The sequence below is a fragment of the Cervus elaphus genome, chromosome 1 (assembly GCF_910594005.1).
Source record: "Cervus elaphus chromosome 1, mCerEla1.1, whole genome shotgun sequence".
Lineage (NCBI taxonomy): Eukaryota > Metazoa > Chordata > Mammalia > Artiodactyla > Cervidae > Cervus > Cervus elaphus.
This window is the reverse complement of record NC_057815.1, coordinates 20,295,560-20,316,712: the sequence shown is the minus strand read 5'-3', so window position 1 is coordinate 20,316,712 and position 21,153 is coordinate 20,295,560. Positions and strand designations below refer to the sequence as shown.

The following is a 21,153-nucleotide window of genomic DNA, read 5'->3' as shown; positions in this document are numbered from 1 at the left end:
TGTTAGTCTTGTAATTATTTTTGAGGTGCCAAATAACACTCACATGAGCTGTTGAACTTGAGTAATAACTGTCATGTGTGTTCTGACTGCTCTGATGCCCGGCTCTCTTCTGATGTTTCCTCCTCTCCTCAGGCCTCCCTGTTTCCTGAGACAACAAATTTAAATTAGTTCAGTTAATAACACTAAAACGGCCTCAAGGCAAAGGGTCACACGTCTCTCATTAAGCTTAGTGAGGAAGTCATGTCCAAAGCTGAGACAGACTGAAAGCTAGGCTTCGTGTGCCAAATGGTTAGCCAAGTTGTGGTTACAGAAGAACAGGTCTTGAAGGAAACTAAAAGTGCTCCTCCAGCTCACAGACTTGAGAGCGAGCTCATGGCTGCTGGAGGAAAGGGCAGTCAGGGACTGTGGTATCACCGTGTGCAGACTGCTTTGTGTATAAGATGAGTAACCAGCAAGGACCTACTGCATAGCACATGCAGCTCTGCGCAGTGTTGCGTGGCGGACCGGATGGCGTGGGGGTTGGGGGAGAAAGGATGGTGTGTGTGTGTGTGACTGAGTCCCCTCGCTGTTCACTGGAAACTGTCACAGTACGGCTAATCAGCAATACCCCAATACCAAGGAAAATGTTTTGTAAAAAGTGCTATTCCAGTGAACACGTGGTTGATAAGAAAGTGAGACAGTCTTCTTATTGATATGGAGGGAGTTTTAAAGGTCTTTATGGACCAGATCAGCCACGACATTCTCTTTAGCTGAAACCTAAACAGGAGAAGGCTTCCCTGCTGGCTCACGAGTCAGGTGCCCGTCTGCAGGTGCAGGAGACTTGAGTTCAGTCTCTGGGTCGGGAAGATCCCCTGGAGAAGGAAAGGCAGCCTACTCCAGTATTCCTGTCTGGGAAATCCCAAGCACAGAGGAAGGAGCCTGGCCAACTGTAGTCCGTGGGGTCACAACGAGTCACACACAACTTAGTGACTAAGCAGCAATAATCTGAAGAGACACCCCAACTCCCTTCAATTCTGTGAAGGCTGAGAGAGAGGAGGATGCTGCAGGAGAGCAGTGTGAAGCTAGCAGAGAACGGTTAATGAACTTTAAGGAAAGAGGCTAACCTTAGAACATAAATGTGCAGAGTACAGCAGCAAATGCTGATTTAGAAGCTGCAGTAAATCACCCACCTGGATGCAGAGTTCCAAAGAACAACAAGGAGAGATAAGAAAGCCTTCCTCAATGATCAATGCAAAGAAATAGAGGAAGACAATAGAATGGGAAAGACCAGAGATCACTTCAAGAAAGTTAGACATACCAAGGGAATTTTCAGGCAAAGATGGGCACAATAAAGGACACAAACAGTATGGACCTAACAGAAGCAGAAGATATTAAGGATAGGTGGCAAGAATACGCAGAAGAACTATCCATAAAAGATCTTGATGACCCAGATAACCACAGTGGTCTGATCAGTCACCTAAAGCCAGACATCCTGGTATGCAAGGTCAAGTGGGCAAAGCTAGTGGAGGTGATAGAATTCCAGCTGAGCTATTTCAAATCCTAAAAGATGATGCTGTGAAAGTGCTGCACTCAATATGCCAGCAAATTTGGAAAACTCAGCAGTGGCCACAGGACTGGAAAAGGTCAATTTTCATTCCAATCCCAAAGAAAGGCAATGCGAAAGAATGTTCAAACTACCGCACAATTGCACTCATCTCACACGCTAGCAAAGTAATGCTCAAAATTCTCCAAGTCAGGCTTCAACAGTATGTTAACCGAGAACTTCCAGATATTCAAGCTGGATTTAGAAAAGGCAGAGGAACCAGAGATCAGATTGCCAACATCCATTGGTATAGAAAAAGCAAGAGAAATCCAGACAAACATCTGCTTCTGCTTATTGACTACACTAAAGCCTTTGACTGTGTGGATCACAACAAACTGTGGAAAATTCTTAAAGAGATGGGGATACAGACCACTTTACCTGCCTCCTGAGAAATCTTTATGCAATTTAAGAAGCAATAGTTAAAGCCAGACATGGAACAATGGACTGATTCCAAATTGGTGAAGGAGCACATCAAGGCTGTATACTGTCACCCTGCTTGTTGAACTTATATGTAGAGCACATCATGTGAAATGTGGGCTGGATGAAGATTGCTGGGAGAAATATCAATAACCTCAGATATGCAGATGACACCACCCTTATGGCAGAAAGTGAAGAAGAACTGAAGAGACCCTTGATGAAAGTGAAAGAGGAGAGTGAAAAAGCTGACTTAAAACTCAACATTCAAAAGATGTATCATGGCATCTGGTCCCATGACTTCATGGCAAATAGATGGAGAAATAATGGAAACAGTGAGAGACTATATTTTCTTGTGCTCCAAAAAACTGTAGATGGTGACTGCAGCCATGAAATTAAAAAATACTCTTGCTCCTTGGGAAAAAAGCTATGACCAACCTAGACAGCATGTTAAAAAGCAGAGACATTACTTAGCCAACAAAGGTCCGTCTAATCAAAGCTGTGGTTTTTCCAGTAGTCATGTATGGATGTGAGAGTTGGACTATAGAGAAAGCTGAGCACCAAAGAATTGATGCTTTTGAACTGTAGTGTTAGAGAAGACTCTTGAGAGTCGCTTGGACTGCAAGGAGATCCAACCAGTCCATCCTAAAGGAAATCAGTCCTGAATGTTCATTGGAAGGACTGATGCTGAAGTTCAAGCTCCAGTACTTTGGGCACCTGATGCAAAGAACTGATTCATGGAAAAGACCCTGATGCTGGGAAAGGTTGAAGGCAGGAGGAGAAGGGAAAGACAGAAGATAAGATGGTTGAATGGCATTACCTACTGAATGGACGTGAGACTGAGTAAACTCTGGGAGTTGGTGATGGACAGGGAGGCCTGGCGTGCTGCAGTCCATGGGGTTTCAAAGAGTCAGACATGGCTGAGTGACTGAACTGAACTGACTGAATTAATTTATTTTGGCTGCATTGGGTCCTCACTGTTGTGTGAGGGCTTTATCTATTGCAGTGAGTGGGACTGCTCTTCATTGTGGTGCATGGGTTTGTTGCGGAGCTCCAGCTCCAGGGCGCATAGGCTTCAGTAGTTGTGGTGTATTGGCTTAGTTGCCCTGAAGCATGTGTTGTCTTCCCAAACCAGGTACTGAACCCCTTTCCCCTACACTGGCAGGTGGGTTCTTATCCACTGCACCACCAAGGAAGCTGCAGAAAGCAACTTGAGAAGGATTGAGAGCATCCTAGGATGCTCTCTTCAAGCATTGCTAATCTGCTTTTAAGTGAATTATCTTTTACTTCACCATTTTTGTAACTTCTGTTATATCATTCAGAAATTACTCATTCAGACTACTGTTCTTTAAAACAATTTATTTCTCCCAGCTTTTCAAACTAAAATGAGCAGCTAAAATGAAAATTCTTTTGCATACTTCTACATTCATAGTCTGAATTATTTTTTAACTTAATTGTAACTTAAATTTCTGAGTCAAAGGCAGTGTGCATTTTAAAGACTTTTGATGCATTTTATCTCATCACAATACACTTGGTTGGCCTAGAGTGCTTATGAGAGTTTATGAATAAGTAAATGAATATTTGAATAGATAAAAATGCTTATTACATTGCTACAAGTATATAAGAATTCTTTTCTGTTAGAAAGGATGAGTGTTACCAATGTAAGTTTAGTTAAAAGCAAAATTCATAAAATATACCTCTAGAAGCAATTGATCCATTTTTAGGGTAGATTTCACCTAGTATTAGGAATATTTATGTCTTTGAGAATCCTTTCTTCATATTATTGGTTGCTGTTGTGAAGACTAGAAGGGAGTAGTTCAGGTGTGAAATTTGTTTTTTCAGGATGGTCATCTAGAAATGCCTGTTTTAGCCCATTTTGGTGGCATCAACCTCATATTTTAAAGTGAATATTACAGAAGTCCCTAATAATATCTTTTCCTGCTATATTTAGGAATTCTGAGGTGCAATATTATCTATTCCTTTCTACTGTAGAAGGTATAAGGAAGGCTTCCTTTCTCTGTACTCATTCTGTTACATTCTAATCCTCTATTTTTAAACTCTGTGTCATAGTCTTTTTAGCTCAGTTCAGACATGTATATTTTTAATTTTTATTTAAAATCGGTTGTCTTAAGGGTGCCCACTCTCACCACTACTATTCAACATAGTGTTGGAAGTTTTTGACACAGCAATCAGAGCAGAAAAAGAAGTAAAAGGAATCCAGATAGGAAAAGAAGAAGGGAAACTCTCGCTGTTTGCAGATGACATGATCCTCTACATAGAAAATCCTAAAGACTCTTCCAGAAAATTACTAGAGCTAATCAATGAATATAGTAAAGTTGCAGGATATAAAATTAACACACAGAAATCCCTTGCATTCCTATATACTAACAATGAAAAAACAGAAAGAGAAATTAAGGAAACAATACCATTCACCATTGCAACAAAAAGAATAAAATACTTAGGAGTATATCTACCTAAAGAAACAAAGACCTATACATAGAAAACTATAAAACACTGATGAAAGAAATCAAAGAGGACACAAACAGATGGAGAAACATACCATATTCATGGATTGGAAGAATCAATATTGTCAAAATGGCTATTCTACCCAAAGCAATCTATAGATTCAATGCAATCCCTATCAAGCTACCAACGGTATTTTTCACAGAACTAGAACAAATAATTTCACAATTTGTATGGAGATACAAAAAACCTCGAATAGCCAAAGTAATCTTGAGAAAGAAGTATGGAACTGGAGGAATCAACCTGCCTGACTTCAGACTCTACTACAAAGCCACAGTCATCAAGACAGTATGGCACTGGCACAAAGACAGAAATATAGATCAATGGAACAGAATAGAAAGCCCAGAGATAAATCCACGAACCTATGGACACCTTATCTTTGACAAAGGAGGCAAGGATATGCAATGGAAAAAAGACAACCTCTTTAACAAGTGGTGCTGGGAAAACTGGTCAACCACTTGTAAAAGAATGAAACCAGAACACTTTCTAACACCATACACAAAAATAAACTCAAAATGGATTAAAGATCTAAATGTAAGACCAGAAACTATAAAACTCCTAGAGGAGAACATAGGCAAAACACTCTCCGACATAAATCACAGCAAGATCCTCTATGACCCACCTCCCAGAATATTGGAAATAAAAGCGAAACTAAACAAATGGGACCTAATGAAACTTAAAAGCTTTTGCACTACAAAGGAAACTATAAGTAAGGTGAAAAGACAGCCCTCAGATTGGGAGAAAATAATAGCAAATGAAGAAACAAACAAAGGACTAATCTCAAAAATATACAAGCAACTCTTGAAGCCCAATTCCAGAATAATAAATGACCCAATCAAAATATGGGCCAAAGAACTGAACAGACATTTCTCCAAAGAAGACATACAGATGGCTAACAAACACATGAAAAGATGCTCAACATCACTCATTATCAGAGAAATGCAAATCAAAACCACAATGAGGTACCATTACACGCCAGTCAGGATGGCTGCTATCCAAAAGTCTAGAAGCAATAAATGCTGGAGAGGGTGTGGAGAAAAGGGAACCCTCTTACACTGTTGGTGGGAATGCAAACTAGTACAGCCGCTATGGAGAACAGTGTGGAGATTTCTTAAAAAACTGGAAATAGAACTGCCATATGACCCAGCAATCCCACTTCTGGGCATACACACTGAGGAAACCAGATCTGAAAGAGACATGTGCACCCCAATGTTCATCGCAGCACTGTTTATAATAGCCAGGACATGGAAGCAACCTAGATGCCCATCAGCAGATGAATGGATAAGGAAGCTGTGGTACATATACACCATGGAATATTACTCAGCCATTAAAAAGAATTCATTTGAATCAGTTCTAATGAGATGGATGAAACTGGAGCCCATTATACAGAGTGAAGTAAGCCAGAAAGATAAAGAACATTACAGCATACTAACACATATATATGGAATTTAGAAAGATGGTAACGATAACCCTATATGCAAAACAGAAAAAGAGACACAGAAGTACAGAACAGACTTTTGAACTCTGTGGGAGAAGGTGAGGGTGGGATGTTTCGAAAGAACAGCATCTATACTATCTATGGTGAAATAGATCACCAGCCCAGGTTGGATGCATGAGACAAGTGCTCGGGCCTGGTGCACTGGGAAGACCCAGAGGAATCGGGTGGAGAGGGAGGTGGGAGGGGGGATCGGGATGGGGAATACGTGTAAATCTATGGCTGATTCATATCAATGTATGACAAAACCCACTGGAAAAAAAAATAAAGGAGAAATTGGAAAAAAAAAATCGGTTGTCTTTAGCTTGGTTTTTACTAAATACAGTAATGGAAACATTAACATTTTAGCAGAAGAGGTCTTATGTGTATGGGACTTTATATTTTTTGAAAAGCTTCAGAATAGAAAAAAGAACAGATTAATTATATTGAATACAGTTATCTTGAATACAGTTAGTTAGCAACTGGGTAGTCTTTGGGAAGGCATTCAATTTCCTTGAGTATGCTTAGCATAGAGTAGACGATGAATAAATGGAATCTGTTTATATTTTGTATCCTATTTTGCACCCAAATGACCTATGAACTGTTGTATCCCTGTTTTACAATTGAGGAAATCAGGGGATAATACATTTTAGTGATTTGCATGGCATCACAGTTAATGAGCATGAACTGAGATCTATATATTTCTGTCTCCAGACTAAGCATTTTTTCATTCTGTACAACTTTTTCTTCCCTCTTAATGCATGGACATAAGAAATAAGTTTTTATCCTTTATCATGACAGTGATATTGTTTACCAGATCTTGTGGAAATCTGATTCCCCAAATCTGTGGCACAGAGTAGGCCCTCAGCTATCATATAAATGAATGAAAACCTGTATGGAAAAATTGTTGGGTTCAGTGAGAGAATTATGTATTAACACAATGCTGATTGTGTGCGTCATCTGTTGAGTGTGGTGATTAGAGTTCCTACTCCTTAACGTTGTTTTTAGGATTAGATGATATCATAGATATCAAGCATTTAGATAAATGCCTGGCACTTTAGGCATTCAATAAATGTTAGCTCTTACTAGTCTGTGAATGATTTTAGAGTAAAAAAACTTTAATACGTATGGGATTGTAGTTCACCTAGTTATTCTCTGTTTCATGTAATTAGTCTTAATAGACTTTTTCTGGTTTACATTGCTCTTTATTTTTAATGTGTTTAATATATCTTTTAGGACTAAAAGAGTTGTCTCCACCTCCTCTAAATCTCAAGCGTTTGTACAGAGAGACACTGGAAATTGAGCCCATCTTGATAATCATTTCCCCGGGTGCTGATCCTTCTCAGGAGCTCCAGGAGCTTGCGAACGCTGAGAGAAGTGGAGAGTGCTATCACCAGGTCAGTGCACATTGCTCTGCTGTTTCTGCTCCAGCTACTGATCTTCCTGTTGTGTGTGTGTGTGTGTCTGTGTGTGCTCTCAGCCAATCAGTCTGTCCTCCTCTTTGTGACCCCATGGACTGTAGCCTGCCAGGCTCCTCTGTCCATGGGGTTTGCCAGGCAAGAATACTGGAATACGTGACTGTATTAGTAAAACAGTTTTTTGTTTTTATGGTAGGGCAACTAATGTCCCTGAAAATTGTCCACATTCTGATCCCCAGGACCCATGAATTTGTTATTTTACATGGAAGAAAGAACTTTGCAAATATAATTAAGTTAAGCATTTTGAGATGGAGAGGTTATCAGAGATTATTCAGTTGAGCCTAATATAATCATAAAGGTGCTTTTAAGGAGGTAGAAGAGGCAGAAGGAAGGTGGAAGAGGCAGATGTGATGAGGCACAGGTCAAAGAGTGAGGAGATGCTAGGCTGCTGGCTTTGGAGACGGTAGAAGGGGCCACAACAAAGAAATGTAGAAGGTAGAAAAGATAACAGGAGTCTCTCCTACAGCCCTTAGAAAGAACAGCCCTGTAGTATCACCTTAGAGCAATAGATTAGTGGGATTCTGAACTCCAGAAGTCTAATAAGATAATAAACTTGTCTAATGTGATTTTGTCCTGAGCTAAATTCTGAGTTTTAGTTTATTCAGATTAGCACCTTTTTTCAGCTCAGTTTGCATACACATCTTAAAGTGTATTAATTTACCCTCAATTTTTCACGTCAAAATATAAATCTTTTTCATTGGGAAAATAATTTATAATGATTAAGAAAGCAAACTACTTTGAAAGAAACCAAAAATTGAAAAGAGAGAATGTTTTGAAATGTTTTGAATGAATTGAAAATGAGGAATATAAATAGAAGATAGCAAATAGCAGAGAGTTTGGCTTAGTTGCACTTAGGCATTGCGCTAACTCTAGGGAGTTTCCTTCAATCCTGGTTATAATGTTTTAATATATTAGGACAGTATTCAGTTGAGATGTCTTGCTTCAGTGAGATGTCTTGGGGAAAGGGAGCTCTGTTCTACAGGCTGTATCTCTTAGCTTTGATTTTGGCAAAAAGATAAAACCACTTACACTTATTGTAAGTTTGACTTTGTAAATTTCTAGAGTTTTGTGTTGCATAATTTTTTAATATTGTAAAACCTTTAAATGCAGATATAGTTATTCATAAATCTCTTGTTACTTTAAAAGTTTTGTTGTTATGCTGAATATATATGCTAAGAATAATAATATATTCTTAATGTAAAAAGTAATTTTTATTTCAGCAAACTCTGGTGTGTCTTACTTTTTTGTGTGGGGGTTAACCATCTTCCTGACACTTTCCTGTTGTGCTTTTTAAATGTGTTTTGTTATAGTAAATGTTTTCTTCTAAGAATTCATGAACCTTTAAGCTGTTCTCACACAGTTTATGCCTTATAGAAAATTCTGAGTTCCTATTTTTAGCTACCATTTCAGTTTGGCAAACATTTCTTTTCCCTTCTGATTTTCTTGTACTTGCCTTCCGTTTGGGGATTTTTGTATTTTAATAATGGCAAACCAATATGTGCATCTAAATAGTTCAACCAGTGTTTGTTTTATCCATTCTATTTGCTTAGTTCTAGGTTAGATCTTGAAAATTAAAAAGAAATATATATTAGTATCTATTACATGGTTCGTTATCTGCTTTAGTATGCAATGAATTAAGACACATGGTTCCCACTCTAAGACTTTAGTTGAAAAACAAAATCAATACTTAATAAAAGTCATCTAAGAAACAATGAAAGGCTGTCTTGTATTCTTTATGAAAAGAGAAATCACTGTGGTTTGAAGTAATCTGTAACAATTCTCTTCAAAGTGTTTTGACCACATACTCAATAAAATATTTGAGCTAGGACTCTGGATACATGTATATCTGTCATATATACAAAGACACAGCTGTACTGATACATAAATATTACATAAATTATCCATAAAAAAACAGATCGAGGAGTTTAAACATGTAACCACTTTAGATTCTTGACTAAAACTTTTTATAGAATCTTAGTGCTAGTCACTCAGTTGTGTCCAACTCTGTGACTCCATGGACTAAAGCAGCCAGGCTCCTCTGTCCATGACATTCTCCAGGCCAGAATACTGGAGTGGGTTGCCCTTTCCTTCTCCAGGGGATCTTCCCGACCCAGGGATCGAACCTGGGACTCGTGCACTGCAGGGGGGTTCTTTACTGCCTGGGCCACCAGGCAGTCACCTGTTCATTCAGATATGGACATCTTACACACTGAATTTGTTTTCTGGGGCCTTCTGGCTTCTGCATGGAAGCTTTCTGTTTCAGAAGGCAACCTGTCAGACTGCGTCAGTGTCCTGCGTGCAGGCAGACGATAGGGATCAGAGTGCTGGAGTGGAATGCCAGTGAGATCAGGTTCGCCTTTCCCCTTCCTCTCCCCTCTCCTCTTTTTCTCCCCTCCCTCTCTCATGTCTCTCTCTTCCGCCTCTTTTTGCCTCCTCTCTCTAAAAATGGATAGAAAAACAGAGGGTTAAATGTAGAGTCTTGAGGTCCAACAACATATTAGAATTTTCTAGATGATGAAGGGCTTGGGAAAATACACAGTTCAGTAGACCAAGTAGCTTGAGAGCCAAATATATGCAACGTTGGAGAAAGTTTTTTTAAAAGAGAAAATAAATTCAAAGAAGTGGTATTGTTAATGTTTAATCCCTCAAGGAGTTCAACAACAGTCACAAAAAATTATCTTTTTTTAAAGGCCCATGTTTCAGAGTAAGAATTGCAGGAAATAGTGAGATGAGGAACAAAAACACTGTTGAATAATTCTTTATTCTGTAACTTGAAAACTTCTAATAATAATATCTCTGCTAAACAGAAGAATATTGTAAATCTGCCATTGATGTAAGGATAAAAGCAAGACAGTTATAAACAGCAACAGAGTCTGATATTTCTTAGTAAAAATTTAGAAGCCTTATTATAATACTTGAGTTAGTTCAGTATGTATGGCAGGATAATTTGAAACTCATGTTACAACATGTTATCAGAATTTTTTTTTTTAGTTTTGTTATTTGTTTTTGTTTTGCAGATTGCCATGGGCCAAGGTCAAGCTGATTTAGCGGTTCAAATGCTAAAAGAGTGTGCCCGCAGTGGAGACTGGCTCTGTTTGAAGAACTTACATCTTGTGGTGTCTTGGCTGCCAGTTCTGGAAAAGGTAGATTCAGATCAATGTGGCCCAAATAGTATCTCACATACTAAATTCAGTAGTCTCCAGGGAAAGGCAGTATTAAGATATGTTGTGCATTATTTATGTTTTTGAAGAAATTAATATTTGATGGGGAATCATTTAAAGTCTGTTTTCTTTAATATATGTGCATTTGTACAAATCAAAATGGATTTGTTTAGTAAGAAATCTATTAAAGTCTCCTTTTTAAAAGGCATTTAGGTATTGTAAAGTAATCAGCCTCTAACTAATAAAAATAAATGAAAAAAAAAGGCATTTAGGGAGAATCAAAAAATTAATTAGGACTGAAGGGAGGCTTAGAGAAATCTTTCAGATGAAAATTAGGGCAATGCTTTCAAGAGTTGTAGAAGACTGTTTTTAACATTAAATTCTCTTTATGCTTTTGTTTTGTTGTGTCTGTGTAGGGAGAAAAGATATAGAGGAGTCAGAGGGAACTGCAGGACTTCCTCGCTGCTGAGGAGGCTGGGGTATAAACAAGCAGCTTGCATTTTATTTAACTGAATATTTATTAATATTATTTTTTATATTAATTTTTAAATATTTATTTAACTAAATAAACATTTTATCTAACTAAGCAGTTCATTTTATTTAACTAAAATGGCCCCAGCATGAAAATAACCTTGAGACAAAACAAATTGATGGATCGGTTTTAAATGCAAACCTGGAATTAAGTCTAGGACTTTTTAAAGTAAGATGAATATGGTCTTAGGTAGTTAGAGATGACTCCTAAGACAAGATGTTTCTTGATGGCCATATGGGATTTAGCTGAATGTAGGGGAGAAAGTTTGTGCTTGATTCTAGCAGCACAAGTAGAGACATAATGGCAGGGATGGGCCTTCCAAGTACAAAGAATGAAGATGTCCTTAACTGTACTGAAGGCCAAGCAGAGTGCTGTGGGCAATAGAGTTAGATGGCTGGGAAGGGGCGAGGTTATGGAATACCCTGGAAATCCTGCACAAGTGTTTAGAATTTTTGTCCTAGGACACAGAATCAAAGGAGGTTGTTAGCAGGGGATTTAATAATTAATTAATTGATCAAATTAATCTGGCAGGAGGAATAGAGCCAAGCAGAGCAGAGTGGAGGCTGTAGCCTAGTTGTAATATGTTGAAAATTTGTATAATGTGTTGAAAATAAATTGGCAACTATATAAATTAGGTAGTTAAAAGCTACCTAAACTATGTAAAATATGTATTTAGATAAAATAAGTAGTTAAATAGGTAGATTAAATAAATCTTTGATGAATGAGTTAATGATTGAGTGAATGAAGTGATAGACCATGATGACTCATTATTTATAGTCAAAAGAAGGTATATATAAATATTCAAGTAATTCCTACAGGTTTTTGTAACACTAATGTATCAAATGTAGAATTCATGTGTGATGAATGATATATGTTTTAAAACATATAAGGAAGACTTGTGAATACTCGAATCCTGCTTCCTGTTCCAAATAATAGATTGATAGCTATTAATCTATGTAAAATACAATTGCAGTTATAATTTTGGAAGCAAATCTTAATTGGAACTTTTTTTATTCTGCAGAGAAGTAAATAAATTGAAGTATAGCTGATTTACGATGTTGTGCTAATTTCTTTTTAAAACTTTATTTATTTTTAATTGAAGGATAATTGCTTTACAGTATTGCATTGGTTTCTATCCACACGTGCTAATTTCTGCGGTACAGCAGAGTGAGTCAGTTGTACATGCATACATTCCATCACGATTTGTCCCGGGAGATTAGATACAGTTCCCTGTGCTGTATGGTAGGCCCTTGTTGTTTATCCGTTCTAAATACAGTAGTTTGCATGCACTGGCCCCAAAGTCCCCATCCGTCTCTCTCTCTCTCCCTCCCGCTTGGCAGCCACAGGTCTGATTCTTTATGTCTGTGAGTCTGTTTCTTTTTCATTTATTTTTAATCGGAGAGTAACTCTTGTACAATGTTGTGTTGGCTTCTGCCATTCAGCACGAGTCAGGCACAAGTCCCCATGAGCCGCTGCCCTGCACCGCTGCCCGTGCCGCCCACCTCTCGGCTGTCACAGGGCACGCGGTTGGGCTCCCTGTGTTACATAGCCTTGCTGCCCGCTCGCTGTCTGTCTTACACGTGGTAGCGTATCTGTGACAATGGTGCTCTGTGAATTTGTCCCACCTTCTCCTTCCCCTGCTAGGTCCAAAGTCTCTTCTCTGTGTCTGCATCTCTATTCCTGCCCTGCAGATAGGTTCATCAGTACCATTTTTCTAGATTCTGTATGTATGTGTTAATATACAAAATTTGTTTTTCTCTTTCTTACTTCACTCTGTATAACAGGCTCTAGATTCAGCTACCTCACTGGAACTGACTCAGTTGTGTTCCTTTTTTATGGCTGAGTAATATTCCATTGTGTATATGTACCACAACTTCTTTATCCAGTCATCTGCCAGTGGAGATCTAGGTTGCTTCCACGCCCTAGCTAGTATAAATAGTACTTCAGTGAACACTGGTGTAGATGTGTCTTTTTCAATTATGGTTTTCTCAGGGTGTATGCACAGTTGTGGAATTGCCAGGTTATATGGTAGTTCTCTCTATGGTGAACAATGTGGAGATTCCTTAAAATCCATAGTGACTGTATCAATTTACATTCCCACCAACAGTGCAAGAGCATTGCCTTTTTCCCACACACTCTCCAGTATTTATTTTTGTAGATTTTTTTGATGCTGTCCATTCTAAGTGATGTGAGGTGATACCTCATTGTAGTTTTGATTTGAATTTCCCTAATAATGAGTGACATTGAGCATCTTTTCATGTGTTTATTGTCCACCTGTATGTCTTCTTTGGAGAAATGTCTGTTTAGGTCTTCCACGTTTTGATTGGGTTGTTTGGTTTCCTTGTATTGAGCTGCATAAGTTTTTGCAGCATATAATAGGGTAGATCATATTATAAAAGTTAAAATAATTTCTTTAAATGTTTTGCTATTCTTTTGGGAAGTTTGAATGAATTGTGTGGATATAAATTATAGGTTATTTTTAGATTCACCTAACAGGCAGAAAGGATCTGAGGAATGAAGACAGAGAGACAAATATTTGAATAAGTGACTCAAGCATACAGCACGGGCAGAAGAATTTGAGTGAATTTGAGTGGTGAATTTTGAGTATTATAGGCAATAGGGTATACTAAAAATTGTATTGAAAAGGAATTGATATCATTATATAACTTTGTGGAAGTGTGAATGGAAGCAGTAAGGACTTGAAGGCCTGAAGATGGCTTGTAGTTTAGGCATAGTCATAGCAACTAATATTTATTTTGTATTTACTCTGTGTTGGGCACTATTTTAAGTATTTTACACCATCCTATGAGGGTAGGTACTGTTATTATCCTTGTTTAGAGAGTATAAATCACCAAAGTCACACAGCAAGTAAATGGCAGAATTTGGATTTCAATCCAGTTTGCCCAGTTCTAGATCCAAGTTCTTGCCTGTTACACTGAGCTAGAAACAGACAAGATGAAAATTTAAAGGGAATATAATCAGAACATTAAGAAACATATCAGAATGTCACAGAAAGATTTAATTAAGATAATTACTTATTAATAGTATATCTATTTATAAAATGGAAATTTGTGTGTGTATTTAAGTAGAATTTTATTCTTGTTCTTTAAAACAAGGAATTGAATACTCTTCAACCTAAAGATACCTTTCGTCTTTGGCTCACTGCAGAAGTTCATCCCAACTTTACTCCAATTTTGTTACAGTCAAGTTTGAAGATAACATACGAGGTATGAAGATTTAAAAGTTGAATCACTAGTTGTATAAGTGAAGTAACCTTTTCAAGCCTTCTAAAGTCCTGTAGATAACTGTCTACTATACAAAACATTCAAAAACTTCTAATACAACATTTATAAAAATACATTTACATTTTTCTTTTAAACATTATTTAATGTTGTGTTTTTTGTTGTAGTAAAAGACATACAGTTCACTGTCTTAACCATTTACAAGTGTACAGTGCAGTAGTGTTAACCATATGTACTTGTCTCTAGAATTTTTTCATCTCACAAAACTGACCCTGTATCTCCTGAAGAGCAGCTCCCTGTTGCTTCCTCCTCGACCCTCGCAGCCAGCGTTCTGCTTTCTGTTTCTATGAGTTTGACTGCTTTAGATAACTCACATAAGTGGAACCATGCAGTATTTATCTTGTGGTAACTCGCTTGTTTTACTTGGCATAATGTCCTCAAGATTCATCCACGTTGTGGCACATGACAGGATTTCCTTTTCATTTAAGGCTGAATCCTTTGTATGTGTGTACTACATATCCCATACATATCCCATACATATCCCATTGTATGTGTGTACTACATTTTCTTTATCCATTCATCCACAAACATTTAGATTTTCTAACTGTTGGCTATTATGAATAATGTCACAATGAACATGGGTGGGCAAATATCTCTTCAAGATCATATTTTCAGTATTTTTGGACATATACCCAGAAGTGGGGTTTCTGGATCACATGGTAATCCTGTTTTTGATTTTTTGAGGGACATCCATATTGTTTCCTTGTGGTGTATCATTTAACATTCCCACCAATAGCATACAATTTCTCTGCATCCTTACCAACACTTGTTATTTGCTGTTTTTATGTTTTTACTGGGGCCATTCTAATAGTGTGAGGTGGTAACTCACTATGGTTTTGATTTGTATTTCTATGCAATTTAATGCTATTGAACATCTTTGTATATGCTTGTTAGCTATTTGTATATCTGCTTTGGAGAAATGTCTATTCAATTCTTTGCCCATCTTTAATTGGATTTTTTTATTGTTGAGTTTTACGAGTTTCTTAGGTATTCTGCATATTAACCCCTTATCATGTATATAGCTTAAAAATATTTTCTCTCACTCCATAGGGTTTCCTTTTAATTGTGTTGATTATTTTCTTAGCTGCATAGATATTTTTAAGTTTGATATAGTCTCATTTGTCTGTTTTTGCTTTTGTTACCTGTGCTTTTCATGGCATATCCCAGAAAAAGTCGTTGCCAAACCCAGTGTTATAAAGCCTTTTCTCTGTGTTTTCTTGTAGAAATTTTGTAGTTTCAGGTTTTAGGTTTTGGTCTTACATCCATTTTGAGTTAATTTTTGTATTTGATGTAAAGGGTCCAACTTCATTCTTTTGTACTTGGGTATACATTTTTCTTATCATTTGCTTTTCAAAATATATAAGTTGGATTTTCAGTCTTTGTCTCCTTCTGTTTTTTCTTGCTTCCTTCCTTTCTTCCATCCATCCATCCATCCTCCTAACATGTTTTGACAGATCCCCCCTAAACATGATATATCCAAAATTATATGTGTTAGTAATCATATGATGTAACTGGTAAAAATCATAAATAAAATAATAAACTGAATTAAAACTTTAAAAAAAAGCTAGTTTGAAATGTTCTACTTCCATCTTCTCTCAATTTGTAGAATATAATCTCTTTTCAGGTGAAAAATGTCTTATTAGTGTTTATAACTACTTGCTATTTTATATCAGTACTTCTGTTTTTCACCTGAAGGCGTTAAATCTCGTGTAGGGAAGAAAATGGCTAAGAATCCAGAGAATGCAAAAATGATTTAATACTTGAAAATATGTTAATTGAATGAATGTCAATTATAATGTCTAATAAGAAAGAACGGTTCCAGAATCTTCTCCAGCCACTCTCTCAGTATACTCTTCTACTGAACTATATTGAAGAACTGTATTTTACAAGCTGTAAAGGCAAGGGCTATGTTTTTGTTGCCTTTTTTTTTTTTTTAAACTTATATAATACCTGGCATGTAGGAAGAATACAGTAATATTTCAATAAATGAAGAGTTAATGTATCACGTCTTCCCAGGTGGTGCTAATGGTAAAGAACCTGCCTGCCAATGCAGGAGACGCAAGAGTCATGGGTTCAACCTCTGGGCTGGGAAGATTTCCTGGAGGAAGGCATGGCAGTCCATACCAGTATTCTTGCCTGGAGAATCCCATGGACAGAGGAGCCTGGCAGGCTACAGTCCATAGGGTCAAACAGAGATGGACGCGACTGAAGCTGCTTAGCATGCATGCATGCAATATATCAGAGGTTCCTTGAATGTTTTTTTTTTTTCATTTATTTTTATTAGTTGGAGGCTAATTATTGTACAGCCTCTTCCAGTATCCTTTTCTAGCAAGTAATTTGACTACATTTATGAAGATTTTCAGTTTCATTTAAATTATTGCTGATTTTTTTTTGTATTTCTTAAATCAGTATAAAAGATTTTAACTATTCCCAGAAATAGTGTAGTTCACTGTGTTCAAAATTATTACTGTATATGTGCATATATGTACACACACATATTATTGTATTTAAAAATTGCTAAATATTCATTTTATTATCTCTTCTCTTTTTGATGGGTTGTTTTAAAAATTTATTACAAATAATCAATGTCATACTTACTGATTTACTTTTTCTTATTAATTATTTTCTAATCACTGAATTCCCTGCTTTTTTTCCTTATATTTTCTTTAGATTTGTATCGGCTTCTATTGTTTCTAATTTCTTACGTGGAATGCTTAATTTATTTATATTAACTTGAAATAATTCCAGTTATTTTAAGCCGGTGAATTTTCACTTGAGTATATTTTAATTTATCTTATAATTTGATACACTGGTGTTTTGTATAGTTGCTCAATCATATCTGACTCTTTGTGACCCCATGGACTTAACTGTGCCCTATGGAGCCCGCCAGGCTCCCCTGTCCATGGAATTCTCCAGGCAAGAATACTGGAGTGGGTTGCCATTTACGTTTTATCATTTTCTGATAGTCTTTATTTGTGTATGATTTTCTCTGAAATTGTATATGGTTTATTTATTTTGCATAATCTTTAGTATAGGGCTTTAAAAAAACCCTAAGTGATTGTTCAGTTCCCTTAGTGCTCAGAAAATTTGGTCTATTCTATGAGAATTTTTAGAAGCTGTTTCATAAACAAAACATTTTCATTTTAAAAGTGTACATTTGCAAATGTATTTAGTTAAAATACTTGGGTATTTTTTCTTTTAATTTAAAAAAAGTTTTTATTTAAGAAAAAAATGCAATGAAAATTTGCTTTTAAAACAAGCTAATTTTTGAAATGGGTTTATTTTGTACTTTTTCCAAGAATTCATAATTTTCTTCTTTCATTTTTATAATTTAACAATATAATATAAATGGATTCTGGACATGTGGACAAGTGTTTTTTGAGTAGTATTAGTCTAATGTACAGTTTCAGTTCCTGGGTTTCAGTTTGTGTTATAAGCCTAGCAAAGTCAGGTAATAAGCACTTAGTAAAGTAGACTGATATTCAAGGAAGATTAGTTGATATTGTAAAGAGTAATTTGAAGTCCTGCTAGAATTTTAAATAGTACCGGGGAGAAAGAACTGACATATTGAACTATAAAACACCTGCCTTATAATAATCAGTGTTGTATTTGTAATGTAAATGAATGTTTCAGTAAAATACTTCAGTCGTCAGATAAAGCTTACCTGGTTATTTTGAATACAGCTTGTTATGTCAGTCAGTTCAGTCTCTCAGTCGTGTCTGACTCTGCAACCCCATGGACTGCAACACGCCAGGCTTCTGTGTCCATCACCAACTCTAGGAGCTTGCTCAAACTCATGTCCATCAAGTTGGTGATGCCATCCAACCATCTCATCCTCTGTCATCCCTTTCTTGTCCTGCTTTCAATCTTTCCCAGCGTCAGTATCTTTTCCAGTGAGTCAGCACTTTGGATCAGGTGGCCAAAGTATTGGAGTTTCAGCTTCAGCATCAATCTTTCCAATGAATAGTCAGAACTGATTTCCTTTAGGATGGACTGGTTAGATCTTCTTGCAGTCTAAGGGACTCTCAAGAGTCTTCTTCAATAGCACAGTTCAAAAGCATCAATTCTTTGGCGCTCAGTTTTCTTTTATGGCCCAACTCTCACATCCATACATGACTACTGGAAAAATGATAGCTTTGACTAGACAGACCTTTGTTGGCAAAGTAATGTCTCTGCTTTTTAATATGCTGTCTAGATTGGTCATAGCTTTTCTTCCAAGAAGCAAATATCTTTTAATTTCAAGGCTGCAGTCACCATCTGTAGCGATTTTGGAGCCCAAGAAAATAAAGTCTGTCATGGTTTCCATTGTTTCCCCATCTGTTTGCCATGAAGTGATGGGACCTGATGCCATGATCTTAGTCTTTTGAATGTTGAGTTTTAAGCCAACTTTTTCACTCTCCTCTTTCACTTCCATCAAGAGGCTCTTTAGTTCCTCTTTGCTTTCTGCCATAAGGGTGGTGTCACCTGCGTATCTGAGGTTAGTGATATTTCTCCTGGCAATCTTGATTCCATCTTGTGCTTCATCCAGCCCGGCATTTTGCATGATGTACTCTGCATATAAATTAAATAAGCAGAGTGACAATATACAGCCTTGATGTATTCCTTTCCCAATTTGGAACCAATTTGGTTATGTAGGTTTTTCTAATTAAAAAATTATTTTGAAATTTTGAGATGGGCTATTAGGTATAAGGATTTTAAAACTTCTTTTATATTTATACATTTTGAAGTTAGCATTAAAATAGTTTATTAATCTTGGTAATGAAAAATTTCTTCATTAAAATGTTTTCAAATATGTGAAATACTGATTTATTTGTAAGGTTTTAAACAGCAAATTCATTATTTTTTCTCTAGTCACCTCCAGGTTTAAAGAAGAATTTAATGCGTACTTATGAATCTTGGACTCCTGAGCAAATTAGCAAAAAAGATAACATATATCGAGCTCATGCTCTCTTCAGTTTTGCATGGTTTCATGCTGCATGCCAAGAAAGAAGAAATTACATTCCACAGGTAAGTAAGAACATGTCTTGGATATATTCTAAGGTGAATAATTTTTATTAGAATATTTTTACAATTTAGTATAAGTAGCTAACTATTATGTCTTAATTTGATTCATGACTTGTGAAGTGTTAATCACTTAGTCGTGTCTGACTGTTTGAGACCACATGTACTGCAACCTGCCAGGCTCCCCCGTCCATGAAATTCTCCAGGCAGCAATACTGGAGTGGGTAGCCATTCTGTTCTCCAGGGGATCTTCCTGACCCAGGAAATGAACTCGGGACTGCAGGCAGATTCTTTACCTTCTGAGCCAGCAGAGAGGCCCCATGATTTATGAAGGTGTATCTCCAATTCCATCTTTTCTGTTAATCTTCTGGACTGTATATAACTATCTAGTTCACATCGTTTTGAATTAAAATATTGAGAACGATGTGTGAACCATCAGAAGCCATCATTGTTAAGGTATTATTTTTATGGTTAAATTCTCACAGTCATCTCAGTGTTCAAAAACTGAATTCTCATACCTGTTTTTCCTTCAGTATAGCCTGCTCAATAATAGGCATTACATCTGTTTAGTTAAGTTAGAAGCATGGGAGTTATTCTTGACACGGTGTTTTATCCATAGCCTCCCTACACTTCCCATTTGTACTCTACGCCTCAGTCACACGAGACTTCTTTCTGGTCTTTGAATCCATCGAGTGTTCTCACTATAGCCTCTGGGTTTTATGTTAAACCACCACTAGACCGCGATCTTTCGTTGCTATGGCAGTCCTGCCTGGTACTGTGCTCTCACTTTCTCACCAAATGTCTATCTTAGCCCCGAATTTCGTTGCTCTTCCATCTTTAAATTTTTCCCGTCTTCTTTGTTAAACTTTATCTACTTCTGTTGGGATACTCTTTCTCCAGACTGCCCTCCTCACCTGCCCACCTTTGAGCCTTTCTCTGTATTTCAGTTACATGTCAAAATAAGAGCAAAGTTTCTGCAGTTTGAGTCCTGACTCTAGAATTTCCTTGCTTCAGTAAATTCCTTTAACTCCTGACAAGCAACAGTTCCCTTGACTGTAAAATGATCATATTTACCTTCGTTGTAAGGATTAAATGAAATAAATGGGTGTTTAGAAGTGCTTAACTCAGTGCCTAGCACACAGCCTGTCAATAAATACTTGTAAAACCAATGGAAACCTAAATAATAATAGCAGCATGTTGTTTCATACAGTTATGTGTTATACTTATCAAAGGGTATGCTTATTATTTTCATTTTACAAAGGTGGGACAGTGAATTTCAATGATAATTAACTTGCTGAAGGAATCATACCTAGAAAGCTGTAGAGTTTGGAAGTGGCCAGGCTTACCTTCCTCTAAAGCCTTTTTCCCTAATTTCAGTGATATTCATCCTTAGCTTAATGTACCAGTTATCCTGATGGATACATGAAAAATAGTGATGCACTTTTATTGAGAAAGCAAAACTTACATTTTAAAAATGAAGCTAGATTTCATTTTTTTATTGTGATACATAGTATAAATTTAAAAGCTATAAAAATGCTTCCAAATTAAAATTTAGTCTCCTTCCTTATCCCCTACTACACAGTTTATATTCCCAAGACACCAACTCGTCACCATTTCTTGGATGTCCTTCAAAAATGCTATATAAATTTACATATTTTATGTAATATTTAATAAAGTTTAGCTGTA

General features: G+C 36.7%; 1 protein-coding gene across 3 annotated transcripts in view; it reads left to right on the top strand.

The window, feature by feature from the left end:
* DYNC2H1 (dynein cytoplasmic 2 heavy chain 1) overlaps window positions 1-21,153 on the top strand; it is a 395,598-nt gene that overhangs the window by 226,777 nt on the left and 147,668 nt on the right. For all 3 annotated transcript variants that reach the window (XM_043892886.1, XM_043892813.1, XM_043892970.1), the window contains 4 exons: window positions 7,230-7,390; window positions 10,489-10,614; window positions 14,281-14,391; window positions 19,318-19,473. In XM_043892886.1, the coding sequence (XP_043748821.1) occupies window positions 7,230-7,390; window positions 10,489-10,614; window positions 14,281-14,391; window positions 19,318-19,473 (554 nt within the window). The remainder of the gene's footprint in view (window positions 1-7,229; window positions 7,391-10,488; window positions 10,615-14,280; window positions 14,392-19,317; window positions 19,474-21,153) is intronic.